This window comes from Scyliorhinus torazame, chromosome 1 (genome assembly GCF_047496885.1).
Source record: "Scyliorhinus torazame isolate Kashiwa2021f chromosome 1, sScyTor2.1, whole genome shotgun sequence".
Classification (NCBI taxonomy): Eukaryota; Metazoa; Chordata; class Chondrichthyes; order Carcharhiniformes; family Scyliorhinidae; genus Scyliorhinus; species Scyliorhinus torazame.
Window position 1 is genome coordinate 401,626,978 of NC_092707.1, and position 21,029 is coordinate 401,648,006.

At 46.9% G+C, this 21,029-nt stretch overlaps 1 protein-coding gene across 1 annotated transcript in view; it reads right to left on the bottom strand.

Annotated features, from left to right (window-relative positions):
* adat2 (adenosine deaminase tRNA specific 2) overlaps window positions 1–21,029 on the bottom strand; it is a 45,009-nt gene that overhangs the window by 23,332 nt on the left and 648 nt on the right. Inside the window, exon 2 of the mRNA XM_072514003.1 lies at window positions 9,676–9,780. Coding sequence (XP_072370104.1) covers window positions 9,676–9,780 — 105 coding nt within the window. The remainder of the gene's footprint in view (window positions 1–9,675; window positions 9,781–21,029) is intronic.

The following is a 21,029-nucleotide window of genomic DNA, read 5'->3' on the forward strand; positions in this document are numbered from 1 at the left end:
CAGAATTGGCATGGTTCGACCTTCTCCTCAATTTGGGCATCTAATCCCGGCCACAAGAAGTAGCTGCATGCCAACTCCTTTATTCTGACCACACCAGGATATCCTTCATGTAGTTGTCCAAAGATTTTGTTTCGTAGACACAGCAGAATGATCACGCGAATATCCCACAGCAGAACCCACTCTGAACTGTCAACTCAAGTCGGCTAGTGGTGCAGGGTTTCAAGTCTGGATTCTTTCAGAGCACGTCTGTTAAAGTACCTTTTTGGATCACATTCATAACCTTCCCCATCACCGGGTCGGTTCTTGCATACCTTTGTACTTGAAACTAAGTTACCGGTACGTTTTCAACATGAGAGAGATGCAAGATACTTACAAAATTTTCATCAGATTCTTGTTTGCCTTCCTGATCTTGTTTGACTTGTACAGGAAGTCTAGATAAAGTGTCCGCATTTTCGTGCTGTTCTGACTTATGATACTGGATATCATAATCGTGTGCCGTCAAGATCAAAGACCATCTTTGCAATCGATTAGCTGCCAAAGAAGGAATATCCTTATATCGCCGAAATATTGTCGTGAAGGGTCGAAGGTCAGTCAGAAGTGTAAAATAACATCCATAAAGGTAATGGTAGAACATTCTTACACCGAATGTGATGCTCAAAGCTTCTTGTTCTAGTTGAGCATAGTTCGACTCAGCACTAGTTAAAGTTTGAGAGGAAAGTGCTATTGGTTGTTCCTGTCCTGAGGGAATTACATGCGAGACCAACTACGCCAACACCATAGGGTGAGGCGTCGCAAGCAAGTGGCAACCTGAGCTTTGAATCTCAGTGGACCAGTAATTCAGACTTCTTTAAAACGTCTTTGATATTTTGATAAGCATTTTCACAATTCTTTGGTCCAGTGCCAAGTTTCTTTGACACAAAGCAAAATGTGTAATGGCGTCAGCCTGATTGCTAAGTTAGGAAGCTATATAATAATTAGCAATTCTAAATATGACCTCAACTGCATCATATTTTGTGGATGTGGAGCTTCTAGGATCTCTTATTTGGTTCTTTATGTTAACTGTCTAGTCAATGATATGACCCAGATATTTGATTGAAGACTCAGAAAATTCACACTTTTATTTCTTGACTATGAAGATGGTTTTGCAAACATGCAAGAGTAGCTTCCAAATTTCTTCATCATTTGAACCTCTAATAAGAATGTCATCTCGGTAACATAGCACACCAGCTAGCCCACTGAGAATTTGATCCATGGATCTCTGAAAAAGAGCAGGGGCCGAAGTTATCCCGAATGGACGTTTCTGAATACGAAAAAGACATTTTGTACGCCAATATGGTAAGTAACGTTTGTGACTCTACAACCACATTCATTTGTTGATATGCTTGAGAAAGGTCTACTTTGCTAAAAATTTTGCCTCCCGAGAGTGCAGAGAATAAATCTTCGATAAGTGGTGCAGGGTAATGGTCAGCACACAATACTGGGTGGAGTGTGGTTTTGAAATCCCTACATATTCTTACTGAACTTCTTTAACACAAGAACGATTGGTGTTGCCCAATCAATGGTGGTAACAGGCTCAATGACTCCAGTCTCAATTAACCTCTCAAGTTCTTCTTCCACTTTTGGCTGGAGAGTATAGGGTACTGTACGCACTTTAAGACACTTAGACACGACTTCCGGATGCGGCGATGACCAGCTGAGTCGCACGTTTCGGCAGCTCCCGGTGAAACGGACTTTTGGGCTCTTGATAGGAGCCCCAACGGCAATTTTGACGGCTAAAAACACTGTGCGGTAAACCAGAAGGGAATCCCCCCTGGATACGGATGGAAAAAGGAGGAGAAAGTGGCCGGATTGCAGTGGATCCTTTAGAACAGCGGCAAGGAAGGCAAGCAAAAACCAAGATGGCGTCGGAAGGTGGCAGTTTAACATGGGGCCCTGAACAACAAGAGTTCTTGAAATGCTGTGTGGAAGAGCTCAAAAAGGAAATGAAGAAAGAGCTGTTGGCCCCGATACTACAGGCGATCGAAGGGCTAAAGGAGGAACAAAAGACCCAGGAGCGGGAGCTCCGGGTCGTGAAGGCAAAGGCAGCCGAGAATGAGGACGACATACAGGGCCTGGTGGTGAAGACGGAGATGCATGAGGCACATCAGAAACGATGTGTGGAAAGGTTGGAGGCACTGGAGAACAACGCAAGGAGGAACAACCTGAGGATTCTTGGTCTTCCTGAAGGTGCGGAGGGAGCGGACGTCGGGGCATATGTGAGCACGATGCTGCACTCGTTAATGGGAGCGGAGGCCCCGGCGGGTCCGTTGGAGGTGGAGGGAGCATACCGAGTGATGGCGCGAGGACCGAGAGCAGGAGAAATTCCCAGAGCCATAGTGGTGAGATTCCTCCGTTTTAAGGACAGAGAAATGGTCCTTAGATGGGCAAAGAAAACTCGGAGCAGTAAATGGGAGAACGCGGTGATCCGCGTTTATCAATACTGGAGTGCGGAGGTGGCGAGAAGGAGGGCGAGCTTTAATCGGGCCAAGGCGGTGCTTCATAAAAAGAAGATAACATTTGGAATGCTGCAACCGGCAAGACTGTGGGTCACATATCGAGGGAGGCACCACTACTTTGAGACGGCGGATGAAGCATGGACTTTTATTGTGGAAGAAAAACTGGAATGAGCGGGTTATTAAAAAGAACATTTGAACAAAGTGGTGGGGCGAATGTGGGGGGCGAAGAGGGGGGTTAAAAAGGGGGGAAAGAGGAGTTTTATGTACTAATCCTGCGATGTGGTAACTTTTCTCTCTTCCACAGGTGGTGATGGGGGGAGGAGGGGAGGTGGAGGAGATGGGGCATTGGCCATTGGGGGCGGGGCCAAGGGAGATGCGTGGGGCCAAGGGAGAAGCGCGGGCTTGGTTCCCGCGCTATGATAATCATGGCGGGAATAGAGAAGCAGGAATAGGGGGCGTCGCACGGTGCGAGCCGAGGTCGCGGGGGGAAGCCGAGGTCGGCCAGAGTTTGCTGACTTCTGGGAGCAACATGGGGGGAGTAATTACGCTAGCGGGGGATCTAGCGGGGGGGGGGGGGTGGGAGGGGGGAATTACTGGGTTGCTGCTGCTGGGGAGAGGGGGGAGCTGGTATGGGAGGGGATGGGCGGGGGGGCACCGCCTGAGGGAGATACAGCTGCGTGGGAACCGGGTGAGGAGCTGGAAAAAGGGGATGGCTAATCGACAAGGGGAGGGGGGATAGGAAGCCCCCCCAACCCGGCTGATCACGTGGAACGTGAGAGGGCTGAACGGGCCGATAAAGAGGGCACGGGTACTCGCACACCTTAAGAAACTTAAGGCAGATGTGGTTATGTTACAGGAAACGCACCTGAAACTGATAGACCAGGTTAGGCTACGCAAAGGATGGGTGAGGCAGGTGTTCCATTCGGGGCTAGATGCGAAAAACAGGGGGGTGGCTATATTAGTGGGGAAGCGGGTAATGTTCGAGGCAAAGACTATAGTGGCGGATAACGGGGGCAGATACGTGATGGTGAGTGGCAAACTACAGGGGGAGACGGTGGTTTTGGTAAACGTATATGCCCCGAACTGGGATGATGCCAATTTTATGAGGCGGATGCTAGGACGCATTCCGGACCTAGAGATGGGAAAGCTGATAATGGGGGGAGATTTTAATACGGTGTTGGAATCAGGGCTGGATAGGTTGAAGTCCAGGACTGGAAGGAGGCCGGCAGCAGCCAAGGTACTTAAAGATTTTATGGGGCAGATGGGAGGTGTAGACCCGTGGAGATTTAGCAGACCGAGGAGTAAGGAGTTCTCGTTTTTCTCCTATGTCCTACTAAAAGTCTACTCGCGAATAGACTTTTTTGTGCTGGGAAGGGCGTTGATCCCGAAGGTGAGTGGAACGGAGTATACGGCTATAGCCATTTTGGATCACGCTCCACACTGGGTAGACTTGGAGATAGGGGAGGAAACAGGAGGGCGTAACCCTGGAGAATGGACATGGGACTAATGGCAGATGAGGGGGTGTGTCTAAGGGTGAGGGGGTGCATTGAAAAGTACTTGGAACTCAATGATAATGGGGAGGTCCAAGTGGGAGTGGTCTGGGAGGCGCTGAAGGCAGTGGTTAGAGGGGAGCTGATATCAATAAGGGCACATAAAGGGAAGCAGGAGAGTAAGGAACGGGAGCGGTTGCTGCAAGAACTTTTGAGGGTGGACAGACAATATGTGGAAGCACCGGAGGAGGGACTGTACAGGGAAAGGCAAAGGCTACATGTAGAATTTGACTTGCTGACTACGGGCACTGCAGAGGCACAATGGAGGAAGGCACAGGGTGTACAGTACGAATATGGGGAGAAGGCGAGCAGGTTGCTGGCACACCAATTGAGGAAAAGGGGAGCAGCGAGGGAAATGGGGGGAGTGAGGGATGAGGAAGGAGATGGAGCGGGGAGCGGAGAGAGTGAATGGAGTGTTCAAGACATTTTATAAAAAATTATATGAAGCTCAACCCCCAGATGGGAGGGAGAGAATGATGGGCTTTTTGGATCGGCTGGAATTTCCCAAGGTGGAAGAGCAGGAAAGGGTGGGACTGGGAGCACAGATCGAGGTAGAAGAAGTGGTGAAAGGAATTAGGAGCATGCAGGCGGGAAAGGCCCCGGGACCGGATGGATTCCCAGTCGAATTCTATAGAAAATATGTGGACTTGCTCGCCCCGGTATTGACGAGGACCTTTAATGAGGCAAAGGAAAGGGGACAACTGCCCCCGACTGTGTCTGAAGCAACGATATCGCTTCTCTTAAAGAAGGAAAAGGACCCGCTACAATGCGGGTCCTATAGACCTATTTCCCTCCTAAATGTAGATGCCAAGATCCTGGCCAAGGTAATGGCAATGAGAATAGAGGAATGTGTCCCGGGGGTGGTCCACGAGGACCAAACTGGGTTTGTGAAGGGGAGACAGCTATACGGAGGCTGTTAGGGGTAATGATGATGCCCCCACCAGAGGGGGAAACGGAGATAGTAGTGGCGATGGATACCGAGAAAGCATTTGATAGAGTGGAGTGGGATTATTTGTGGGAGGTGTCGAGGAGATTTGGTTTTGGAGAGGGGTATGTTAGATGGGTGCAGCTGTTGTATAGGGCCCCGATGGCGAGCGTGGTCACGAATGGACGGGGATCTGCATATTTTCGGCTCCATAGAGGGACAAGGCAGGGATGCCCTCTGTCCCCATTATTGTTTGCACTGGCGATTGAGCCCCTGGCGATAGCGTTGAGGGGTTCCAAGAAGTGGAGGGGAGTACTTAGAGGAGGAGAAGAACACCGGGTATCTTTGTATGCGGACGATTTGTTACTATATGTGGCAGACCCGGCGGAGGGGATGCCAGAAATAATGCGGATACTTGGGGAGTTTGGGGATTTTTCAGGGTATAAATTGAACATGGGGAAAAGTGAGTTGTTTGTGGTGCATCCAGGGGAGCAGAGTAGAGAAATAGAGGACCTACCGCTGAGGAAGGTAACAAGGGACTTTCGTTACCTGGGGATCCAGATAGCCAAGAATTGGGGCACATTGCATAGGTTAAATTTAACGCGGTTGGTGGAACAAATGGAGGAGGATTTCAAGAGATGGGATATGGTATCCCTGTCACTGGCAGGGAGGGTGCAGGCGGTTAAGATGGTGGTCCTCCCGAGATTCCTCTTTGTGTTTCAGTGCCTCCCGGTGGTGATCACGAAGGCTTTTTTTAAAAAGGATTGAAAAGAGCATCATGGGTTTTGTGTGGGCCGGGAAGACTCCGCGAGTGAGGAAGGGATTCTTACAGCATAGCAGGGATAGGGGGGGGCTGGCACTACCGAGCCTAAGTGAGTATTATTGGGCCGCTAATATTTCAATGGTGAGTAAGTGGATGGGAGAGGAGGAGGGAGCGGCGTGGAAGAGATTAGAGAGGGCGTCCTGTCGGGGGACTAGCCTACAGGCTATGGTGACAGCCCCATTGCCGTTCTCACCGAGGAACTACACCACAAGCCTGGTGGTGGTGGCTACACTGAAGATTTGGGGACAGTGGAGACGGCATAGGGGAAAGACTGGAGCCTGGGGGGGTCCCCGATAAGAAACAACCATAGGTTTGCCCCGGGGGGAATGGATGGGGGATATGGAATGTGGCAAAGAGCAGGAATAACGCAACTGAAAGATCTGTTTGTGGATGGGAAGTTCGCGAGTCTGGGAGCGCTGACCGAGAAATATGGGTTGCCCAAGGGAATGCATTCAGGTACATGCAACTGAGGGCTTTTGCGAGGCAACAGGTGAGGGAATTCCCGCAGCTCCCGACACAAGAGGTGCAGGACAGAGTGATCTCAAAGACATGGGTGGGGGATGGTAAGGTGTCAGATATATATAGGGAAATGAGGGATGAAGGGGAGACTATGGTAGATGAACTAAAAGGGAAATGGGAAGAAGAGCTGGGGGAGGAGATCGAGGAGGGGCTGTGGGCAGATGCCCTAAGCAGGGTAAACTCGTCGTCCTCGTGTGCCAGGCTAAGCCTGATTCAGTTTAAGGTATTACACAGGGCGCATATGATTGGAGCACGGCTCAGTAAATTTTTTGGGGTGGAGGATAGGTGGGAGAGGTGCTCGAGAAGCCCAGCGAATCATACCCATATGTTTTGGTCATGCCCGGCACTACAGGGGTTTTGGATGGGGGTGACAAAGGTGCTTTCAAAAGTAGTGGGGGTCCGGGTCGAACCAAGCTGGGGCTTGGCTATATTTGGGGTTGCACAAGAGCCGGGAGTGCAGGAGGCGAGAGAGGCCGATGTTTTGGCCTTTGCGTCCCTAGTAGCCCGGCGCAGGATATTGCTAATGTGGAAAGAAGCCAAGCCCCCGGGGGTGGAGACCTGGATAAATGACATGGCAGGGTTTACAAAGCTAGAGCGGTATAAGTTCGTCCTAAGGGGGTCGGCTCAAGGGTTCACCAGTCGGTGACAACCGTTCGTCGAATGCCTCGCAGAAAGATAGATGGAATAGAAAAAAAGAAGGCAGCAGCAGCCCAGGATCGGGGGGGCGGGGGGGGGGGGGGGGGGGAAGAGGAGGAACCAGAAGGACTCTCAGGGTTGTTAATATATACTGTATAATATGTATAGGTCGTTGCTACAGATAATTATATATTGGACTGTTAAATTATATTTTTGTAGAGTGTTACTTGTGATAAGGCAGTTGCCAATTAGGGTTAGTTTTCATTTTTGTTATTTATTATTTATTCACTTTCTGTTTATAAAATAGGTCATTGTTATTTGTGTTGTTATAATATTGTGTAAAGGATGCACAATGTACTGTGTTGGTAGACCAAAAATTTTCAATAAAATATTTTATTTAAAAAAAAAGACACTTAGACACACTGTCTGCCTTGATCTTGAGTTTTCACTCCACTCATGGATCCCAGTGACTCTTCAAATACCTTAGCACATGTTTCATAAGTGGTTGTGGATCGTTCGTAGAATTAACTAGCTGGTTCACGATGGCCCAATTGAGCTTTATCTTTCCACGATCTACCAAACAATGCAGGAAGGTTTCCTTGGACAATGTGGAGATGCAACTCCACTTCTGGACCATTAACCTCCACATTTACCTTGATGCATCCCTTCAGTGGAATGACCTCTGCGGTGTATATCTGCAGGACAACAGCTGATGATTGTAAAGGTACATGTTTTAACTTCTGACTGCATATTGTCTCAGGTATTAGTGATTCACTGCAACGCCCGTATCCACTTTCATCTTGACAGTGTTCCCATTACATTTTGGATAAAACCAAAAGCGTTGATCTCCTTTAACTTATACAACACCAAGCTTGAATTCTTTAAGATGACTTGACACATAGTAAGTCCCCTAGTAAGTCTTTAGTTCCGTTATTTAATTGGTAAACTCGATCAGTGGACTTAGCTGTGCTTTTCTTGGCACACTTCATTTGTGCTGAGGTTGGCGTGACCAACATGCCTTGGCGATGTGGCCTACTTACCACAAATTTTGCATTTATTCTTCTTCGTCCATCAATCTCCTGCTGAATGTCCCACTTGGGTACAGCGATGACACAGTAGATATTTTGCAGTCCTGCTTCTAGCAGTCTCCATCTTATGAACTTTTGCACAGACTCCAATAAACAATGCCGCTTTTGCTGCAAGTGCCATGGAATTAGCAATAGCACAGCAGTTTTCAGGGTTTCTACACCTTCAGGGTTTCTAAATCTTCAGTCAACAATTTCCTTTGGGCGTCTTCATTTCCACAAACCAGTCTTTCTAGAAGTGTATCGTCAAGTGGTTAACCAAATTCACAGGACTTGGCTGATGTAAATTGCTACAAATTGAGAAATGCTCTCTTCTTCTTGCGTATGATGATGGAAGCGGAATCTTTCAGCTATCAGCAGCGGGGAAGGAGAAAAATGTCCTTCCAAGACTGCCTTTATCTCTTTGTAGGTCTTTCCCTCAGATTGAGCTAGGTGGACTAAGATCTGTCACAATATGAATGTTTTTCACCCAACCGAGAAAAGTCGCAGCACGCAGGATTTCCGGTGACTGATTTGTTTCAAGGAACAATTGAAACATTTCCTCATAAGAATTCCATGCCTCATAATGCTCATCAAACGCGTCCATCGTGCCATTTTCCTGCCATTTTTGGGCCCGATTTCCTGATCTGCGCTTCTTTAACTTTTCTCCCTTCTGTTTATTTCCTGAAAGCAAGGAATTGCCAAGCCCAGATGCAAACTAGTTCTTCCCTTGCCTGGACTATCGGTTCCAAGCCGAGTCGGTGGCCTTCCAGGTTCCTGTTCCCACAGCCCGTCGACAGATCCGTGTACATGGTCTCTGCAGTTCCTACCCAGTACAAGCAGTAGGTACACCTGAAACTTTGATTCGTGGTTTAAAAAATATACACTGGGAACTCACTATTGTTTGAAACCCTTATTTAGCACTAGTAGCTGTTATGATCGATCGATTGACTCACCGACATCTATGATCTGATCTTTTTTTTTTTTACTTGCCAAAACACGGTCATTTACAGCCTGTGTCGACGATGGCTTTCTTCAGATCTCCAAACCTTTGTCGATGTAGGATATAGCTCGAATCTTCGCCGATAGTTTCCCAAATCCTCATCGCCAGTTTTCTTTTATTGGATTTGTTGTTTCCGCGAAGAGGAAAAGAAGTAGAGGTGCCACGCTTTAAGTTCATAAAAACATGGGTTCATAAAAGCAGGGTTTAATAAGAGATGTTGCTTCTACAGGACAAGATGGTGAACTCACCACAGGCCTACGAAACGCTCCGCTGACATCACTGTTTATCATGTGACATTTAACTAGCCAATAGCATTACTTGAATACATAACATTTACCTCGCCTCTACAAGCCTTGGTGATGTTGTACATATGCTGGCCTGGTCTTGCCACCTAGATGTTTCAACAAACAAAGTGTTGTGGAATGTGGGGCAATTTTGATTTTGGAAGACGCGCAAAATGGGCAAAGTCAAACCAGCCACCCATCATCCACCCATTGACTTTGAGAGAAAGGAAGATCCTGGATGACATACAATGAGTTAACTTGATGCACCTCCAATGTTACATTGGTGTCTGTCCTCCCCACCTCCCCCCCCCCCCCCCCCCCCCGCCCCCCACACCCCCATCCGTTCTGCCACATAATCCTTCCAATGTTAACTTACGTTCTTGGTTTCATTCACCTCGTTCCTCCCCAGTCCCAAAATCTCATTGTGGTAAACCATCAGACACCCAACAGGCACCTCACCGTTCTCCAAAGCTTCTTTCGCCTGAAGATCAAGCAAACAGAGAATTAACTAAACCTCAGCAACACCATCTCGTTCAACAGTCCCCCTGCAGCGACAAGGGCAAGGAAATTGGAAAGCAAACTAGTCTGCAATACTGGCATCTATTAACTCGATAAAGGGCATGTTGGAAGGAATTTACAGTAGTTCAGGCAGTTCTTATCATTCCAACTTCAGGGAGGGCTAAACACTCTCAAATTTTAGAATGAGAAAGCCTCAAATTTGGTTGGGCAAGAAATAAAATCAAGCATTGGGCAATTTCTCAACATATTTTAAACAATATTTTTCAGCATTATATTGGAAAATTATCAGGTAGGTAGCTTATCCCAAAGGCTACAACTCAAATTCATTTGCAGACTCCACATCCAAAACGTTAATCTACATTGACAGACCTTACTGTGTATTTTTCAAAGATCTTTTATTTCAAAAGCCAACACCACCCCCTGGTGACACACAATGGTACTGATGCACACAGTATATTTTCCACTTTTCTGAAAATATGTACATTTCCCCTCTCCATCCGTGGGAGTTTGTTTTAATAAATTTCTTCCCAAAGGGGTGAATGAAGGCGAATGGACCCTCCAGCACCTCGCCCACGGCAACATTCAGTTGTGAGCTAAGACACAAGCTGACAGTTGCCAGGCCCAAATCCAGTCCCCGTACAACATCCACATACCCGGAACTTTCCTCTCGCGTTTGAAGCACGCAGGCAGCCCGCCCTGTGGCACTGACGCTGGGTGAGACCAGCTAATTGGTCCAGGTGAATCTGGTAAACTTGCTAGCCAGTGGTGCTCAGTTCTGAGAAGGGCAGTAGAAGCCCTTTAGGGGGTGGGTGAGGGGCGCGCATCCAGTATCACCTTTGCCAAATTCACATTGGTAAGTTGTCTTGTCCGTTGAATCCACTGTTGCAAGTTTGAACATAACTGTTCTAAAGGTGCAAATATTTTAGACATTGCAATTCTAACTGTGCAATGCCGCTGTGACCGTGTTTCTTCGTTGCAAACGAGACAACCATGATGTTTTTAATAAAGAAAACACCTTAAACTCAATATTTGCACAAAACATTGTTGACGGTAAAAATGCTTCAGGGTGTGAACCAAACTAAAGAGCTCATTATTTTATTTCAGTGTGGAGAGCTGAGGTTTTCAAAGAATAAAGCATTGACAACGTGCAACTAAAATAATTTTATAAGGTATACTAAGCTCTGGCAATGACAAGAGACAATCATCCTGCCTAATGCAATAAGCATCTATTTATTAGTATTCATAAAGTCAGTATTCAGCAATGGCCAAGATGCCTATGATTGAGTATATTAGTTCTCAGCATCTATAACAATAATAACCTTCTATTGTCACAAGTATGAAGTTACTGTGAAAAGCCCCTAGTCGCCACATTCCAGTGCCTGTTCGGGTAAGCTGGTACGGGAATTGAACCCACGCTGCTGGCCTTGTTCTACATCATAAACCAGCTGTCTAGCCCGCTGAGCTAAACCCATGTCTTGGAAACTCCCACAACAGGGAGTTCTTACAGCCAAACTGTCTGCTCTGCATGAATACTCTGGCTGAAACTGGTGGCCCCCTGAAGTATTGTCAAAAATTCAAAAGGCAAAACATATGCATCGTAACAAGATGAAGGGAGGATCTGAGGAAGAGATTTCTCATGCAGTGAGTGGTAATGAGCTGGAACACTGTGATTTCAAAAGGAACATATGAACATGCAGACCAACATCCAAAGTAGGAGCAAGTTAGCTCCCACAACACTCAAGAAGCTCAACACCATTCAGGACAAAGCAGCCCGCTTGATTAGTCCTCCTTCCACAAACATTCAAATCGTATACCACCGACAAACAGTGGCAGCCGTGTGTACCATCTACAAGATGCACTGCAGTGACTCACCAAGGTTCCTTAGACAACACCTTCCAAACCCACGACCACTACCATCTAGAAGGATACGAGCAGCAGATACCAGGGAACACCACCAAATGGAGGTTCCCCTCCAAGACGCATACCATCCTGAATTGGAAATATATCGCTGTTCCTTCGCTGTCGCTGGGGCAAAGTCCTGGAACTCCGTCCCTACCAGCACTGTGGGTGTACCTACATCTCAGGAACTGCAGCGGTTCAAAAAGGCAGCTTACCACCACCTTCTGAAGGGTAACCAGGGATGGGCAATAAACGCTGGCCTAACCAGCGACGCCCACATCCTGAAAATGAATTCTAAAAAAGTAGGCTACTAGGTCCCTTGAACCTGCTCTGCCATTTAATAAGATGTGATAGTGGCCTTAACTCCACTCTCCTTCCTACCCCCATATGCTTTGATTCCCTTGTTAATCCAGGATCTATCTAATTCAGCTTCAAAAATTATCAATGGCCCTGTCTCCACTGCTCTCACGACCATCCGAGAGAAAATTGGACGAACATGCGAGGAAAATAAACTTACAGATCTATGGGGATAGAGTGGGGGAAGGTGACTGACTGGAGAGTTCTATATAGAGCTGGCATGAACTCAAGAGGCCAAATGGCCTCCACTTGTGCTGTAATGAAATGTTTTAAATCAAAAATGTTTCTTGTTCCTATCCTACTTCAGACCCTCTACCAGATTCCTCTTCAATGCTCATTTCAATCACATCCTGAGGAGCACGTGTCTCGGTCAGACTCTGCATTGCTAGTCCAGCATGCCTTGATGTTGCAGTAATTGGTCCAGCATGGCTCACTGCAGCAGTATCCAGTGAGCTGTAAAATGCCAAAAGACAGCAAACTTCACCGACAGTCTTGCTGGGCGAGGAGGGGTGGGAGGGCAATGACACATGGGAGCTCCCTGTGGAGGGGAGTATGGGCGGAATGATCCTATAGGAAAATAACAAAGACAAAGAGGTCACAGGATAACATGGAACAAAATGGTCTACCTGTTAATCACACATCCTGCCATAGCTACTAGAAGACGATTGTCTTGAAGGCGTTGTGAGCTAGTTTTGAAATACTGTGCAGCATATGTAACTCTGGAATCTGACCTCCACCTACACACCTCAGGACATGTAATTGAAGCGCTGACTTTTGATCTTTTGCTTTATGTACAATAAGTGCTGTATATCTGGTTGCCTGTCTCTCTCAACAGGTTGTACCCCATTCTGCCCTATATATGTACCCTTTTCTTCCTTTACAGAAAGCATTTTGGGCTTATTACTGTGATAAAGCAGATTGAGTTTTTCCAGGTTCAGCAAGGTAAAGCACAGGCATTAATGAATGACCAGGGGTGCTGAGCAGCTCCAGCTGAGGTGGTTAGATACAGCAGGAAATATACTGCCAGAGAGGGGATAGTCACCTTGATTGACAATCCTGCGGCTTAATCCCTGGACAGGAAGGCTGTTGTCTCTTTGGCCGCTTCCTTTGAGAAGTGGAGAGATGGTGACAATCATGCTCTTGAACAAAGAGTTGAGTGATGGAGCTTTGGGGCCAGGGTGACCCACCTCTGGAGGATATAAAATAAGAGACACTTTGATTGTGAGAACAGGGCCATGTCTGTAATAATACTCCACTCGGCAAAAGAACAAGTTCTGTCGGCACCTCCAATCTTCCAATTCGCATCTCCCAGTGCTTCTACTTGACACTATGGCCGGCAGGGGGAACACAGTGAAAATGATAAACAACCACAGGCTTCAGCAAGAGGAGGCTACTAGCGGTCCCCTAGCGCGATACACAAGAAATCCTGCAAAGATACGGGACGTTAAAAAAAAAAACTGGACGCAGGAAATTACAGGACAATCCCCTATAAAATAGGATGGTTGGGCAAACAATATAGATGGCCAAGTTTATAATACATTAACCTGGAACATTAAACTTGCTTCCTCACGCTGCCTGGTGTGTGTGCTTCCAGTACTTCTGTTTTTATTTCCTATTTTCAGCTTTTATGGCAAATACAATCCCCCATTCCTTGATCAAAAGAAAGAACAGGAGATTGAGTTAAATATGTGTAATGTGCATTCACTGTGTTAATCAAAGCTTAATGATTCATACCTGGTCTTTGCTTACTAAGTGTTGAACAACAGGAGGATTGTGAAGGCTGGAGAGAGCATAATGCGATGCATCGTAGTTGGTTGGCCTTCCTGCATCACTACACGATGGTGATGCAGATGCTCACGCAAGGGCCTTGGTTGATCATCCGTTTCAGCTGCGAGACAGGCCTCTGCCTCGCTGAATCGGGGAATCTGCACAGCGGGCGTCATGGTGTTTACGTCCGAGGGTTTGACACAAAACACATCAAAGTGCACAAATAAGGAAAATCCACAGGTCTTGGCTGCTCCTCCTTGGCACCTGGGGAGTCCTGCCATGCCACTGACTTCACTTCGAGCCGAAAGGGCGGGCTTGCGGAATGGACAAACACTGTCTTCTCCCTCAACACTGCACTATTCCAGTAAACGTTGATCGAGGAACCATCAAAACAGAAAGCCATGGGGCGTCAGTCAGCTCTTCACCCTGATGTAGAGGTGCCATTTGCAACGGTGCCATTTGTTGATCACTTCAGTCACATCCCTGTTCTGTGGAATAGACAGAAGGGATTTTGCCTTTACCAGGCTGAACCCCACTCACTGCTGTTGACGGGACCTGGTATCTCCAACAATGAGTATTTAGTCCTCTGACCAAGGCCTCTAAGCCCAATATGACAGTACGAGGCCCTTGCATCCAGCCATCACTTCAAAACTCAATAATAAAATAAAGATGCACATATGGTATCTATTACTACTTCAGGGCATCCCAAAACACTTTATAACTATTGTACAGCAGCCAATTCATACACAGCAAGCCCTCACAAACAGCAATGTGTTAAATAACCTGATCATCGGTTTAGTTCCGGAGATGGGATATAGTTCGCCAGCCCTTATTCAAAATAATGCTATGTCATTATTCATGTCCATCTGAACGGGCAGACAAGGTCTCGGTTTAACATCTCATCTGAAAGACAGCACCTCCGACAGTGCAGTACTACCTCGGTGCTGCACTGGAGTATCAGCCTGGATTATGGGCTCAAGTCTCTGGAGTGGGACTTCAACCCATAACCTCGTGATACAAGGAAGCAAACCACAATTATTTTACTATGAGGCGAAGCCCCAAGAAATCCTATGGCATAAATGTTTGCAGACACTAGAATAGAATATATAGACCTTGTTATGGGCCAGGGTTTGGAGAGCCCCAAAGTGTATCATGGGGTTCACCTGACCCACAACATTTACTAGATTGTGGTATGGGGAGCACATGGCCCACTCTGCAGGTGTGGTACAGCAGAAATGGAAAAGTACTTTTTTAAAGCAAAACAATGTTTATTCTATGAACTCAAGTTAACCTTTTTAAAACATACAGTGAACATCTTAGCAACCATTAATTCAAATACAACCCCCAAAGACTACAACACTAAGTAATCCTTTAAGCTTTCCTTTTAACATCCATAAGACTTAAAACACCTTTTACCAGAAGCACATCAGGTTAAAGTCACTACTGTTATTGGTTGTAAATCACCAGGATCGATTTACAGTCTTTAGATTACAGAGAGAGACTCTAATACACCTTCTGGCTGTGACTGCAGCTATCCAGCTCTGAAAACGAAACTAAAACACACCCTGCAGCAAACAACCTAAAACAAAAGTAAAAAGCTGACAGGCAGCCCAGCTCCACCCACTCTCTGACATCACTGCAGTAATAAACAACTATTTCTTAAAGGTACTTTCACTACAGATACTTATATATACACCCATTTCCTAAAGGTACTCTCACATGACAACCTCCACAATACTACTATCCATCATCCCTTGCTCCCAAAGCATCACCCTTACTTTCTCAACTACCACCAATCTCTTCCCAGCACCTTTATCCCCTCCATCCCAACCTGTCTCACCCCTGCTCCCCATCATCAACCTTCCCTCAGTACATTGTACCGCAACCCCTCCTCTCCCTCAACTTTACCCCATTACCCACCATCCATCCACCACTCCCTCCTCCCACTACCACCCCCCTCGCCCCAAGGATCCCCCTCCTGTCACACCATTATTTCCTCCTTACCCAGGGTGACCAACTCTTAAGAAAAGGTCATGATGTGGAGATGCCGGCATTGCACTGGGATGGGCACAGTAAGAAGTCTTACAACACCAGGTTAAAGTCCAACAGGTTTGTTTCAAAACAAACCTGTTGGACTTTAACTTGGTGTTGTAAGAATTCTTGCTTAAGAAAAGGTACATATGGACCTCGTGACAGAGTGCAGAAGTGAAGGCTGAGGGAGCAAAACGATTGAGGGGTGATAATAAAAGGGGGTGTTCCCCTCACGCCCTTGGTGAGGAGCTGTAGCATTTTACATCTTGAAATGATGTTGCCTGGCACATTAATTTTTCCTAGATTCATTGAAAATAAGCAGATATTCATTCAAGACTTTAAAATATATAACAGATATCCTCTTCCCACACAAATTGTTTGGTGACATGATTCAGAAGTACTGGAATTTTGATTTATCTGTGCGGCCAGGGTTTGTGTGTTCATTTTAACTCTGTAACTGTAAATCGAATCTGGATATTATTTCCAGCTACTATTCAATGTAAACCCAATTCAGTTACGTCTTCCATGCATACATAACTTGGTTTGATACGATTCTTACAATTCACACCATAGCCGATCCCAATAAAAGAGTGATATTATTGTGAAATCGTGCAGTATATGATCCTTTATTGAGACCTTTTGTATTTGGTTTGACTTATTGCAGATTTGAAAATGAAAATGAAATGAAAATCGCTTGTCACAAGTAGGCTTCGATGAAGTTACTGTAAAAAGCCCCTAGTCGCCACATTCCGGCGCCTGTTCGGGGAGGCTGGTACGGGAATTGAACCCACGCTGCTGGCCTGCCTTGGTCTGCTTTAAAAGCCAGCTATTTAGCCCAGTGTGCTAAACCAGTCCCTTGATGGTCATAATTTTTGACCAGATTTGATGGTCATAATTTGCAGATGGCGCCACTGTGTACAGGTTTCTCAAATCCTTGCATGTTCTAAACATCTGATTTCATTTCTCTGGAAGGGATTGCTCAAGAATAACAGTGAAATGAGAATACAATAGAATATCATATACACCATCAACTGAGAGAGTGCCTTGAAACAGGAAAACCTCATTCCCTTAACTAGGGAATCAAATGTGAGGCCTTCGCTATTCAAGCTCAGGCATCTCGGCAAAAACGAGTGGTCAGACCAAATGATTTTTAAAGATACGAGCTTGTTGCGCTGATGCAAGTGATGAGGCTGCTCATTATTTCTTCCCTTTAGTGTTCAGGAAGTTGAATGCTTTGAACAATCTGTGATGAAGTATGAAAACAAAGCAGGCCACACTTTCAAAATACAATTTACACACTTTTTCTATTGAGAACGGAGTCTAACTACATGCTTGATCAGCTGAACCCACTCCAAATCAACAAACTCTACCAAGTCTGAGATTTTCAATTCACGCTGCCGATGCAGAGAATTGACCACATACTGTCATCACCACAGCATTTCGGTAAACATCGAACTCACAGACTTGCACTGAATGCATTGCTGACAACGCGAGTCAAGCAACCAGCTGAGCTTTGGTTTCTCTCCAGAAGGTTATCATGTGCATGTGGAGTGATAAATCTCAAAATAGGCTTCGGTTTTATCAGCTGAAAAAGTCCTTTTCCAGAGAAATCAGAACTTGATTGGCAATGGCCTTCGCAGATTATAATGACGTTCAGGAAAGTCTAGCAGTATGGGCACTCAATCTTTGGCAGTGTGTTACAAACACAAATTAGGTACATCTCTCCCCCCCCCCCCCCCCCCCCCCCGCCCACTCCACCACAGAGCCACGATAGGGTCTCTCTTATCCTCACTTTTCACTCCACCAGCATCCACATTGAAAGGATCATCCTTTGCCATCTCCGCCAACTGCAGTAGGATGCCACCACCAAATACAGCTTCCCCTCACCCAGTCAGCACTCCGCAGGGGGCGTTCCCTCTGTGACAACTCTGGCACAGTCCTCCATCATCACCAACTCCCCATCTCCTTCCCACGGCACCTTCCCCTGCAATCGCAGGAAGTGCAACACCTTCCCCTTTGCCTCCTCCCTCCTCATTGTCCAAGGCCCCAAACACTCCTTTCAGGTTAGGCAGCATTTCACTTACACCTCCTTCAATTTGCTCCACTGTATTCACTGCTCCCAATGTCATCTCCTCTACAATGGGGCGACTAAACGCAAATTAGGTGACCACTTTGCGAACAGGTGAACACGAACACCTTTGCTCATGCGCAAGAATGACCCCCGACCTTCCTGTCACTTGTCATTTCAACTCAGCATCTTGTTCTCATGGTCACTTGCCTATCATTGGCCTACTGCATTACTACAGTGACAATACGTCATCTCCCGATTCGGCACATTACAGCCTTCAGGATTCAACATTGAGTCAAACAACGTTAGACTGTGACCTTTCGCCTCCACCTTGACCCACTTTGTTTCCTTTTTTGACCCATCAAAAAAAAATACACTACCCCACTCACCCACCCCCAAACCAGCCACCTGTCGCTTGTTCTTTAATAATAATAATCTTTATTGTCACAAGTAGGCTTACATTAACACTGCAATTAATTACTGTGAAAATCCCCGAGTCACCACATTTTGGCGCTTGTTCAGGTACACAGAGAGAGAATTCAGAATGTCCAACGGAGTTTGAGGGGCGACCTGATAGAAGTCGACAAAATTATGAGGGGCATAGACAGAGTGGATAGTCAGAGGCTTTTTCTCAGGGTAGAGGGGTCAATTACTAGGGGGCATAGGTTTAAGGTGCAAGGGGCAAGGTTTAGAGGAGATGTACGAGGTAAGCTTTTTACACAGAGATTAGTGGGTGCCTGGAACTCGCTGCCGGAGGTGGTGGTGGAAGCAGGGACGATAGTGACATTTAAGGGGCATCTTGACAAATACATGAATAGGATGGGAATAGAGGGATACGGACCCAGGAAGTGTAGAAGATTTTAGTTTAGACGGGCAGCATGGTCGGCATAGGCTTGGAGGGCCGAAGGGCCTGTTCCTGTGCTGTACTTTTCTTTGTTCTTTATTCTTTGTTCAATTCACCTAACAGCACTTCTTTTGGGACTTGTGGGAGGAACCAGAGCACCCAGAGGAAACCCACGTACACACGGGGAGAACACGCAGACTCCGCAGACAGTGACCCAAGTCGGGAATCGAACCTGAGATCCTGGCACTGTGAAACAACAGTGCGAAGCACTGTGCTACCGTGCAGTTTTGTTTTCACTGAGAACTGACCCATACTCTCCTATAACACATTCCGTCATCTTGCCTTTATGCCACTATCAGCACCTTCTTTATTCCTTAATGCTACCATTAACACTCCCTTTGTCTTGTGTCCATGACACCGTTGTCAATCTCTCTTTAGTTCTTATCTATCCCTGACCTTCTATTCTGCTCCATCTTCTATACGCCCCACTATATAATCCATCACATTCCTACCCCTCTTCAGCCCTGACGTCATACTTATGTGAACCATTAACTCTGCTTCTCATTCTGCAGATGTTTCCAGACGCGGCGAGTTTATCCAGCATTTTCAGTTTTTAATGCAGTATGCTTCATGCTTATTCAGCGTAGGATTGCTGCGACCAGTGATAGTCCCAACCCTGAAGTGATTTCTCCCTAAACACGCATGGTCCGTTAACATTTTTTTGGTGGGATGGATGGCCCAGGGAAAGGAAGACTCAGATCAAGACATCTTGAGAGCGAGGCCATTTAGAATTTCATCCAAAGCTAGCAATCTCTGCACAGGGCTTGCCCCTGGTGGCTGATTGTGGATTTGGGGTAATTTATACTCCCTTGCCACCAATGACTGAGACAGCAGGAGACCGTAGTGTTCCAAAACATACAAGATGCTCAAAGCCTTGTCGGGTGAAAGCAGCAGTTCCAGAATCGTATTTCTTCAGCGTTCCGATACAGCACGGTAGCATTGTGGATAGCACAACTGCTTCACAGCTCCAGGGTCACAGGTTCAATTCCGGCTTGGGTCACTGTCTGTGCGGAGTCTGCACATCCTCCCCGTGTGAGCGTGGGTTTCCTCCGGGTGCTCCGGTTTCCTCCCACAGTCCAAAGATGTGCAGGTTAGGTGGACTGGCCATGATAAATTGCCCTTAGTGTCCAAAATTGCCCTTAGTGTTGGGTGGGGTTACCGGGTTGTGGGGATGGGGTGGAGGTGTTGACCTTGGGTGGAGTGCTCTTTCCAAGAGCCGGTGCAGACTCGATGGGCTGAATGGCCTCCTTCTGCACTGTAAATTCTATGAAATTCAATGAAACGTGTCCAAAATGGTTGATGACAAAAACTATGCAAATAGACATTTTAAATTGGTTAGGAGATCCCCCGGTGTCATTAGAGCTGTCCTTTAGCTCCACCCCCCCCCCCTCCCCCGCCAGCCACCACCTTTCAGCCCCTCCAGACCTTGTTGCCACTATTATCTGGCTGTGACCTGCTCTCCCTGTGGAGGTCTATCAAGCTGTCTCCACTTCTTCTCTCCTGGCAGCAGCCTCTAGCCCAGTGTGCCTGCGCCCCAGTGACAAAATTCCCAAGACAGCTGGAAGAAGACTCCTGCATTGCTACCCTGAACACCAGAACGTTTCAGTTTGTCAACAGCACCAGTCTGAGGGGCACAAATAGAGACAGGGGACAAACTGAGCCTGTGTCACATGACACGTGTCACATGAAATCAGCCATGATTGAATGGTGGAGTGGACTCGATGAGCCGAATGGCCTTACTTCGGCTCCTAGGTCTTATGGACTCTTGCAAATGTTGGATAATCCCATAAAATATGGAACTATTGGTCACCCTTATCCACCCTTCCTTCCCCGCCCCCCCTCCTCCCCTCCCCACTTGCCAACTGGTGCCCTCCTTCCTGCCCACACAATCCTCTCCCCTCACCACACCCCTCCTTCCCAATTCCTCCCTCTGCAGTTCTCCTTTCCCCTCACTTCACGGTCCTGCTTTCCCCTCCCTTCACGGTCCTCTTTCCCAACTCCTCCCTCTGCATACCCCTTCCCCTCTCCCCTTCTATACTGTCCCTCCCCATCACATCGCCATGCCCCATACGCTCCTCCAATTTGCCCAATATCCCCCTTTCCCCTCCATATGTCCCCCTCCTCACCCCCTTCCTCATCTTCCCGTCCTTGTGCACCTTCCTCTGTATCCTCTTCTTTCCCACCA